Source organism: Adiantum capillus-veneris, chromosome 14, assembly GCF_014529385.1.
Source record: "Adiantum capillus-veneris isolate H3 chromosome 14, ASM1452938v2, whole genome shotgun sequence".
In the NCBI taxonomy this organism is placed as follows: Eukaryota; Viridiplantae; Streptophyta; class Polypodiopsida; order Polypodiales; family Pteridaceae; genus Adiantum; species Adiantum capillus-veneris.
In genome coordinates this window covers 34,927-46,454 of record NC_140944.1, presented here as the reverse complement: position 1 = coordinate 46,454, position 11,528 = coordinate 34,927, and the positions used below count along the sequence as shown (strand labels likewise).

Below are 11,528 nucleotides of genomic sequence, written 5' to 3'. Positions count from 1 at the left end.
ATATTGCAACAAACTGCTCAAGTTTTATGCCACAAAATGAAAATGGCCGCACGGCCTCCTTTTATAACCCTAAACCCTACCTGCTACCGCTAATTACTTTCCAGGTAAATGCGTTCAAACAGTAGGGGCTACAAAAAGATGTTGGTTGATGTCGTAAGCTAGTAGACAAACAAAATAGTTTAACCAATTTACTAGAGAAAAGGCACAAGTAACAGGGGCTGCAAAAAGATGTTGGGCCCAAATGCGTACACGTTTGCATGGAGCGGCATTTATTTTGGTTCCAAAATTTCAACTACATAGTCAAGGCTCTAACAGAGAGGTCATGGGAGACTTTGAAAACGGTATGCAAACAATTGCTCTCAGGTGACAAGGATAGAGAAGCTTTCCAACAATGTGTTGATTATGCTAATAGAGAAGGTAGGTTTAGAGATCCGTGCCATATTGAAGCATCAAGAAGCACTGAGCTCTAGCGTGCTGGAAAGAATCTGGGGGAGAAAAAGTGAAACTTCAACACATGGCCCCTTGGGGTGACCATCTTTATCATTTGATCATGCTCCTATGGTAGTAGCCCAATAGGCCTCTTTTTTTTTTCTTTTTGGGAGGGGACGGGGGTTGCCTCTTTTTTTCGTTGTTGGGACCCCTCCTTGGCCCTTCCAAATCCACACTTCCATTGTGTGGTTTGCTTACCTAGTCTACCCTTCGTCTTAATATATCTTGTACACAAACTTTTTGTATGAAGTATACTGCAATTTGATTGTTATTTGGCATTGTGCACTCTTAATTTGTGGATGAAGCACGCCAACGATCACCTTGCCAAACTCTTATGTTCTAGGTCCGAGAGCTTCAATCTTGGCATGTCCAAACACAATTGTTGTATGCGAAGTAGAGTTTTTTGCATGGTCGATATCTAGCCATTACATTAATCTGAGCATTAAAAACGTGTTTCGTCGCTCTGAAACCTCAAAACCTGCTTTGCCTCATGGAAAGCGAAGGACCCATGTGGGATGCATGTTTCATGGAGGCATGATAATCTACAGTACGTTTTCCCTTGATGAAAAAGACGTATGCTACGTGGGACAACGATATGGAAATTTTCCACGTAAAATCAATATTCAAGAGAACGTTTCGGTGGGACCACTTAATTAATGGATGTTAATAAAGAAAATTATATAAACAGGATCATCTTAATTAAGAGAAGCCTGAGGAAACGCGAGCCAAATTCTATTACCATAATCTCATCTAAAGCTGGGTGTCCATTAAGTGAAAAAACTGCAATTGGAGAAATTAAATATTGGAATTTCAATCAGGGATAGAAACTACGTCGACAAGGCAAGTAATGCCATTAATTTGATCCAAGGCAAGTAATGCCATTAATTTGATCCAAGTCAAAGTAATGCCATTAATTTAATACAAGTCAAAGTAAGCTTGTTATACATGATTAATTTGTCAGCAGCACGTGAAGGCCTCCTTAAGAACCAAAACCCTAGCTCCATTATGCAATACAATTTATAGCTATTTTATTTCCTTCCAGTACTTTAGCTGCAGCAATTAACGAGCTTGATTCTAATTGGACCTTCCGGCGTCAATGCGACCCGTTCAATGATCCGGCGAACATCTTTATGCTGGCCTTGCTCAGACGTTGCTGATGAGCCGATCTTCATGTGTCGCTTGATCTGCTTGGATCCAATTGCTGTACTTGCTAGCTTGTTGACGTTGGCCATGGCGTGATGCTGTTGATGATCATCAGAGCCAGCACGACATCGTTGCTTGTATAGCTTTTGCAGCTTGGAATTCGCAATATTATTGACCTCGCTTATAAAGCTCAAGAAGATGGATGCCACCTCCATGTCCTTCAGGATACCATAATCCTTACTTAATATAGAGCTCGGGGCGCCTTCATTAATATGCAGATCCCTAGCTGACGCATCATCGACGTCTTGTTGCACAGGCACAGAGCCTTCATCTTTCGCGAGGAAGGCATTGTCTTTGAGGATGCGGCTCCTGAGCTTGGGCTGTTCCCTAGTCAGCCGTTGCTTCTCATTATAATAAGGCGCTGCTGGTGATGATGATATACTCGGCTGCTGATCATGACGTTGCAAGAGATCCTCTTGATCTGCAGACCTTTTGCGTATACCTCCAAGCGTCTTCCTAAGGTTGGCCATGGTGGAGGGATATTGGAGACGACAATCTGAGTAGGAAGCACCGACCTGCAACTGGTCGAGTTTTATGCCACAAAATGGAAATGGCCGCACAGCCTCCTTTTATAACCCTAAACCCTCCTTTTAGCACGGCTATTGCTAATTGCTTTTCGCGTAAACTTTGCTTTTTATGATACTGGAAAATGCCTTCTAGAAACATTAACGCGGCGCAAACTCCTCCGCTAGCCATTCTTATGCTTTTTTTAAAAGTAAAGCGTGTCGTTAAAGTTAGAGCCAAATTAGACAATGCCACACTAAAACTCTATGGTTAGCAGTGTTTGGAAAAAATCATTTTTCCAAACATACAAAATTCCTTTCTTTCATTTTGTCAAGAGGAAATTTTAGAAAGTTAGGTTGTTTTTTCCGGTTTTTACACTATTTTTCTCTATTTTGGGGCGGTATTTCTCCTTTCCCCCCTGCCCTCGACCGGCATTTTTGAAATTGAAAACGGCACCATATTAAGCTGAGACACATTTTTTCCGAACGCTGATAGTTAGGCATGGCAGCATTCTTGGCCATTTAGTGTCCAACTATGGTATCATCACTTATTGAGATAAAATGTTGGTTATCATAAATCTTCTCAAGTTGGCAAGCCCATGAGTTGTACAAGTTTTCATTCGCCATCATAAGTACTCCCGAGGACTTTTCTACATGTGTCCTAAGATAGATCGGCCCTTATATCAATTACTAGTTGCAACGTGGCTTTTGAGAAGCTCAAATCTGCATTGGTGACACTCCTATTCTGAAAGCACCTCAATGGAGTGGGGTAACATCTTTCATACACATATTGATGTCAGTGACTATGCCACTGGCTACATCTTGGCCCAGCTTGTTGACGGAAATCTAGTTTCTTTCTATTGCATATGCTAGCCAAAAATTGAACCTCGCAAAAGGTGGTCTTCAAGATGTTCTCTAGGTTGGTTCCTAGATGGCTCATCAATCTACAAGGTGTATGATCCTGCATTAAAGGGGAAACTGCTTTGTAGATCCTCACAGGATTGCACGGATGATGATCAGGGCATATGTGAATCAATAGGACTAAAGTGTTTGATTTATGGATCATGTCGATCTTTTCACATCTACAATCCGAACCGGGACGGTAAACATAAGAGCAACTGAAGTTTTGTCAAGGACCGCTTCTACACCATTTTGACTACCTTGGTATATGTGCCATTGTATGTTTTCTCAAGTCTTCAGTGTTTACAGAGGGTGTATAAGGTATTTGAAGCTAGTCAAAAGTGACAAGCCATCAATCAAGGCTACAAGCACCAAGATATTGTGATGGGAAGTTGGCAGTTAGCAATCTAGCAATGAGGTTGCAAGCAAGTGAATTTATCCCATTTTGGGAACTTCTGTTAAATGCCTTTTGGTTTTCAACTTGCAATTGCAATGGGGTTCTAAAAATGGAAAGTCGACAAAGTAGAGTTTCACTACGGCTTTACAAGAGGTCCATCTGACTCTAAAGCTGAAAGTTATTGTGGTTCAAAGTACTACAAAAAAAAGGTTTTCTTTTGAAAATTTTACGGATTCCAATAACCCATGGGGGGGATCTCTCATGGAAGTGGCACATGGTGGAAAAAATCCCACGTACGAGTGTTGGGGATGAGGTGTTAGGGTACTTATACGGGTAGATGGTCTTCATTGAGAAAGGGAAGAGAGAGGAGTTATGGCTCGTTCCCCCTTTCCATTTCATGGGCATTGTGTTGGGTGTTGCATGCATGCACATGAGCCGCATTGATCAGTGATGGTGGCATTTCCAAGTGGCTCCGCTCGATGTAAACGGTAGCTTGGTAGGGGTCAATTCACACAGGGTGGGCATTGGGATCTCCAATATGTACCACCAAGTATGAAATCTTCTTCCGAAAGCCCCTAAGGCCACACGCCTTCGAGATGTAAGCATAGGTTGGGGAAAGGCCTTCTCTTGGTCTATGCCCAAAACCCTAGTGTTGCAACATCCTTGCAAGTTACAAACATATGTAACTACATTCGGAAACATCCTCTGTATACAAACACCCGGCAGCTTCCTTGCAAAGAGGAGATGTTGTTTAAATGTATCATCTTCATAGATTTTGTGGAGTTGCTTGCCTTCTTATGGCCCTATATGGGAGATTTAGCAGCCTCCTTAGGCAAAGTACTCTTTGCCCCAACCATTGATTGCCCAACTAGGAACAAAGTGTGTATTATGTGGCAAACTGACAAGCAAACGGCTGAAACTAGTAGAAAGCTTCAATTTTTCTAGTTCGAAATAGCTAAAGTATACTTCTTAATCTAAGATTTTTTTTGGCTACATTACTCAAGGCTTTAAATAGTTACTTTGACATGGTAACTACAAACTCTATATTTTTTCTAGATAGCAATCCTAATCATCCTAGTCACTCGTCTAAAATAAAATCCATGAATTGAAAGATTTGAAGGAATCCTTCAATCACATACTATACCTCTCCCTTGTCCTCTACCATGTGCCACCCCCCCCCCCCCCCCAACCCACCAAAAAGCCTTGTTTGGCTGCTATACATCGACCAAAGCACCACCAAGCACACCACCTTTGATTTGGTAGCACGTCATGGCCCGCTCTTCCTTGCGGTCATTTACTCCCTCATGGGCCCCTGTGGTGGTGTCCTTGTCTTCATCTAACTTGTCTGATTGCACTTCATTTGACATGCCTTAAAATGTGCGTGTAGCAACCTCGTGCATATCCACATCATAGAACTTACCACCATCTGCCATTTCCTTATCAAACATATGTCCAACCTTGGAGTGCTTGTCTGCAACATGGTTGTCCGTATACTCCTCTTTGACCTCGTATTCTACATAGTTCACCAACAAACAAACATTTTACGATAAGAAAAACCAAAATTTTGTTCAAAACAAGAACGAAGACGGTTGCTTACTTTTCTGAACACGTCCCTTGTTGTGAGCCCAGGTCTTGGCCACTTCGGAGATGCGCTCCTTGCATCCACCTTTCGCACAAATGTCTTTTTTCATTAGAGTGGCAACGAAATAGAGAGGGTGGTATTGGTGCCTACAGCCAGCTACAGCCAGCATGAAAGAACCAACCACATGGATGGAGTCCAAGCACTCCCCACAAGCAACAGAAGATCCTAAAGCATAGATTGTCTTGTCTTCATCCTTGATCTGGGGCCTTGGAAATAATATGAATGTTCTTCCTTAGTTGAATTTTGCAATTATCATTCTGACAAATTCACTCTGGATCTGAGCCTCTTCACACTCAGTTTCGAGGACACCACATTTCCTCTGCATGTCACATATGGAAATGTCATGACAGTGAATATTACCAAAGTAGTGTCCTAGAGAAAAGTAAACAACAGCAAATGTAAATGTCATGACAATTACTAGTACTAAATAGCAGACAATACCAAATGTAAACTGTACCAATGTTCAGAGTACCTAAAGGACCAACTTGTACCAAAGGACAATAATCTAATAAGCACTAAGTAGTACCAAATAGAAAACAGTAACCAATATGGTAAGTAGCAAAACTAGCAGACAATACCTTAAAGTACTTGTTAAGTATATCATGCTCCTACCAAAGCACAACAATCTAGTACACAATAAATAGTACCAAATGTTAAATACCAAATAGTAAATAGTACCAAATAATCAGTATGAAAAGTTCCAAACAATAAAACTACCAGATGTGAAGTACCCAAAGCACAAAAGTAAAAATATAAAGTAACAAAAAGTACAAAATGAGGTCTCCAAAGTTCCCAAACTTGTGGGCATTCAAAGTCAAAGTTTTGGTAGGATTCTCACCTTGACATTGAGCAACTGAGGATGATATTGGTATTGTCTTTAGTCAGAATTTGTGCCAAGTAACATTATGACATAGCGAGGCCACTAGCTTTTTTGAGTTGCTGTTTGTTTTTATGTTGATACTATTCTTCTCACAACATAAAAAACTAAACCAGGATTTTCTTATCAGTTACCGCTGATTAGCAAACCAGGGTTTCGACAATTGCTGTTGTGTCTGTATGCTACTCTGCAACAAAGTTGTATTACATATTATTATCTGATAGCTCTTCCACTTACCTTATTTCCAAGTTTTCTGTTAGTAGAAGCTCATGTTGCAAACACAGGCTTTCATGAAACTGTTGGTGTTTCAAGCTCTTGTATGGGGCAAGGTTTTACATAATAATGGAATTTGGACGTTGGCGCAAAGGAATATTGGAGCTATTGGGATGGAGGTGAAGCTCTTTTTGCATATAGACATGAGCTACCCCTTGGGATTCATCACAACATGAAGAAAAGGCCGAAGTTAGCCCCTGAAACAGTCACAATTTTAGACAGTGAACTCCTTTGAAAATAATGTGGCATATACCGTTTGAAATACGTTTTGGTGTTTTTAAACAAGAGGAGGAAGAAAGGTGCCCAAGGCTTTTTGTGCCTTTTTTGGCATTCCCCAGAGAGAGAGAGAGAGAGAGAGAGAGAGAGAGAGAGAGAGAGAGAGAGAGAGAGAGAGTTTTGAGTTTTTTGAGCCTGTTGTAAAAAGGGCACACATGTTAAACAAGAGGAAGAAAGACATACCAAGTTCTTTTGTGCCTTTATTGGCACTCCCTCTCGCGAGAACGGGAGTATGCATCAAATGGGAGTGTTGATATGGAGGCTTTTTGGGCGAGTGTAGAAAGGGCATGATTTTCTCGAGTCGAGCCATGTGGGTGGAAAGAATAGCTGGTCTCTCTCTCTCTGTCTCTCATTGGAAGGGAGTGCCATGGTTTGCAGAGGCGGAGAGCCAGCTTGTTTACTAAATGGGTCCCTTCATTAAAGGGCCATAGTGACTTCCTTTACATTTTATTTCAAAATGTCTACGGGAGGCTTCACCTTCTGCTGGGCTGCAATAATTGCTAAATATCTTGGGTAGATGCAAGTTCCAAAGTTGGCAATGATGAAGAAACCAAAAACAAGGTTGGAATTTTTGATGTTTTGATTCGTGCTACGAGGTATGAAGCAACCGGAAGTTCTCATTGTATCCAACGCCAACCATTGGGAATTTTGGCAAGGTGGAAGCCTTAGTCCTTTGTTTTTAAATCCTTGTGTGCACAACAAGCCTCTAGGAACCTTCTCATGATGGCACCAGGAATTGCAATTGCAATTGCTCTTATGCTTTTGAGGACTTAGATGCTTCAAGCTTGATTGTAGAGATTGCCCCCCATCGGGAAAGATTAGAGAATATTCATTAGTGTATGATGGCAGAATGGGAGAGTCCATATGAGTGGCAAGGTTGAAGAAAGAATAAAAGTCCCACAAGTGACGAATATGAAAGGTAAAATTACCAATGCCCGTGTAATTCATGAAAAATTACAAAGTATAGAGTTATATAGTGCATACAACATTGTAGTGTAAAGAACTATATACTACCATCTACCACTATATAGCACATAAAACTATATTCCACCATATAAGTATATAGTATCTCATAGTTTACTAGATAACACTACATAGCACATAGAGTTAAATAGCTACATAATATTACAAATAAGTAGGACACTTTATTACTATTTATTACTATGGGAAGTACTTAATGTGTAGCTATATAGTGTATTGTGTAGATGGCTGAAAGCATGGTTTGGTGGTACAATATGCACTGTCAAGGACACTACTTTTTCTTGGGTAGAAAATTAGCATTTTTTGGGGAAGTCTTTTTTATCCACTTTATTGGGAAATTCGTTTTTATCTTTTTTTTTGGGGAATTCTTTTATGTAAAAAAAACATTTGGTTTGTATCAGCATATATAGATCTATGTAATGATTATAGACGAGTCTCTCTCTCTCTGTCTCTCTCTCTCTCTTCCTATCTTTCTTCCTCGTCCACAACATAGCCGATTATGTAGTTGTAGCTCTTTAACTCGCTACACTACCCACACTCTTGCCAGCATGGAATGCACAGATTGACCAGAGAATACAAATGGTTATCCTAGCATGAGAATATGGCTACGTAAACATGGATAATCCTCAAGGCATGGAATTCACAACTACTTCTCCTGGCATGGTGAATGAGAAAGGTTGTCCAAATAGGGATTGGACTACTGTGCAAGGCTGCCTAAACAGGGATTGGACTATGGAGCTGAATGCAAGTGTTCACAGCATGGACACCGCTTCTATGCATGAGTATTGGGCTGCTAAGAAATGAGAATAGAGAAGGAAAGAAAAAGAAAGCAGCAGGTTGCAAGATCCATCTTTAATGGATGAAGCCAAATCAAGAAAGTAGATTTGTTCAGCTAAGGCAAAGTTTTGGCGCACACAGACACTAGGGCTTACAAGAAGTATCCAGACAGAGTTATTCCATCAACACTTGCTCCATCCTACTTTTAAGGATCTGCAAACATCAATAGCTAATTTTGAAAGCACTTTCTATCTAGCATCCGTAACACCCTCAGCCAGCTCAAGGTGCCCCGCTCAACAGATGAGCTCTTCTTTGATGATGGTAATGAATAATATCGATGGCACAACACAAATGAACCATACAAGGATAGCAGGTATTTTGAGTGTTCATCGGAGAAACATTGCTGCAGCCAATTATCGTCTTGAGATTAAAGATGATGAGGAAGTTTTGCCATTGAGTGCATGTCAAAGATAATTGCCTCAAGGTAACATTGTCACAGGTGAAGTAAGAGATCTAGTTTATGTCGTTTGGAGCTCAGAGACTCTAGTTTCACCCAACAAAAAGGATATATGTCGGAAGAGGATTGGAAGAAAAAGTGTTATCAAACATCCAATGCATCTTCTCGATGAGTCTCAGGTAAATTTAAACCGTTGCTAATGTCTTTTGTGCCTCTCTATTTTCTCAGGTGTAATGTACTCTACTTATAGTACTTGAAGGTATTCCATTTGTTTTACCTCATACAATACCTCTAGTAACTTGCTGAAGGTATATCATTTGGTACATGTAGCAACCTAAGGTATAATAGTAGCTTTATTAATATGAAGGTACTCCATTGTTATACCTTAAAATGCCGTATGCTTCCACATTAGGTACTCAATAGCACTTTTCATGTGATTGGAGTACCCTATAATAATGTTCATAGGTCCTTCATCTACCCTATACTACCATATAAGGTACACCATAGTACATTCAATCTGATTTGAGTACTCTATAGAACCTTGTGATGTAGGCCAAAGTACATTTATCTACCATATAGTGGCATGTTATATGGAGCACCCTAAAATGTACTAAAGAGTACCATATAATTCCATGTTATGTACTACATAATATCCCCATCCACCCTATAGCATTACTCAAGGTACTCTATAGTACATTTCCTAGTACAAAACAAAAATATATTTCATTGATAAAGTCTTACAGTACCAAAATTGGTACTATATACCACCAAATTGGTAATTTATGGCATCCACCTGGTACCACCATTTAAGGTACTCTTTAAGAAATTTCCAAACTAGTTTCAAACTTGGTATTGAACAATACCAAATTGGTACTCTACTGCACCAAATGGTAAAGTACTAAATAGCTAATGTCTTACTATACCAAATCTGGTACTGCAAAAATCCAATTGCTAATGTACTCTACCAAATATACAAAAATTGGTACTATACAGTACCAAAAATTGGTACTATACAGGTACTATTCTGTACCAAATGGTACTGTACAAAATGGCTAATATTTTACAACCCCACATTTGCTTATGTACAAAACCAAATGGTACTGTACAAAATGGCTAATATTTTACTCTCATAATTTGTTTTGTTTTAATGTCACAGATTGAGTTGTACCAAAGATTCAAGAGGGCCAATCCAGAAGTGGAAATTTCTCTTAGATGTTTTGAGGCTTTAAAGCCTTACTTTGTCCAAAAAATGAAGAAGCGATATACGTGTTGCTGTGTATATCATGTCCAAATGATATATTTTAAAGAGGCATTTAATCAGATGCGACAAAACAAGTTTGAGCATTATGGAAAGGATCATGCCTGCACATGTTCCGTTTGCTGTAGTGATGATTCAGGTAAGTGTACTGCAAACCAATTAGTGTCTCATAGAATCAGTGATATGTGGGAATCACTTTTATGTCCAAAGGCTCATGATGCAGAATACTATGCAAAAAAATGCTCGTTTGGATTTGCTCTAGATTTGGAATAAACAGGTTGACATTGTGTCCTGATGAAATTTCAGTGGATAGTGGGGAGGTCACTGTGAAGATCTTCACAAATGTTTCAACTGGGCAAGTTGATGCAGGTGGGTCTGAGAAGAAAAGAAAGGACTTGGTAGTGCAACAAATAAGATGCTCTACTTTTATTGACCCATTCTCATCTCATCTTAAGAGCTTCATCAAGCATAACTACATTTTTTTGGTGGCAGGCACAACAATTTAAAGAGTGCTTACTCAAGTTTCCATCAGATGTTGTTGTTTCGATCATCGAATTTGCCAAGAATTATCGATTTAAAATAGAAAATGAGATAAAGTCCATGCACTAGTGGTCTAATCAGGTTACAATACTTATTCACATTACTTATGTGAGAAACTCAGGAGGTGGTTTGAAAAAACACTCCATTTTTACATATCTGATGATATAATACATGACACTTTGTTTGTACAACATTGTTTTCTTCTTCATGACAAGTGGTTGAAACAGAAAGGCCATTCTTTACGACGTCATTGGGTGTTGTCAGATGGTGCAGTGTCTCAGTTTAAAGCATGAAGACCTTTCTACTTTGTGGCTAGGCATTATTGGTTGACAGGTCTGCAGATGATGCATAACTTTTCAGCATCAGGACATGGAAAAGGTGAGCACGATGGAGCAGAGGTAATCATAAAGAGAACCCTCACTCATGAGGAGTTGAAACCAGATGGCTGGCCTATGAAGTCTGCAGCCGATGTAGTCAACTATCTAAATGAAACATTTCAGCATAAATCAAGTACACAAAGAGTTTTTTGGCTAGTTTCAAGGATGATGTGCGACGCAATGTCCAATGGGATTGTCAGTGTATTACAGGTTCATGATCATTTCATTGCATTGATGGATATTCACAGGATAGTCCATGCGCTCTACGATATCGTACACTCTCATGTTTTTGTGATTCATGTATCTGTGGGCAATGGAGAAGATGTTTTTGGCCTATTCGGGGTCCGTTTGAGGTCATCTAAAAGGCCAAGGGTGCCCAACTAATAAAGCTAAGTGTGGGAACTGAAAAAACAAGAGAGAAGAACAGACAACATGTAGAAGAATGGAAATATTTGATAGTCCAACCATTATTGGAATCAGACGATCCTTGCAGCGATGAAGACGATGATGCCAAATAAAATAATAGTTCTGATTGGTGACAACTTTGCAGCCAAGGTAGCAGAGAAAGGACATGATTT

The 11,528-nt window shown here is 39.8% G+C and overlaps 1 protein-coding gene across 1 annotated transcript; it reads right to left on the bottom strand.

Moving 5' to 3' along the window:
• Positions 1–1,535: 1,535 nt before the first annotated feature.
• Positions 1,536–2,162, bottom strand: LOC147441757 (uncharacterized). The gene has a single exon (XM_086529515.1). It carries the CDS (start codon positions 2,160–2,162, stop codon positions 1,536–1,538), a length of 627 nt encoding a protein of 208 aa, XP_086385641.1.
• Between the last annotated feature and the right edge of the window lie 9,366 nt (positions 2,163–11,528).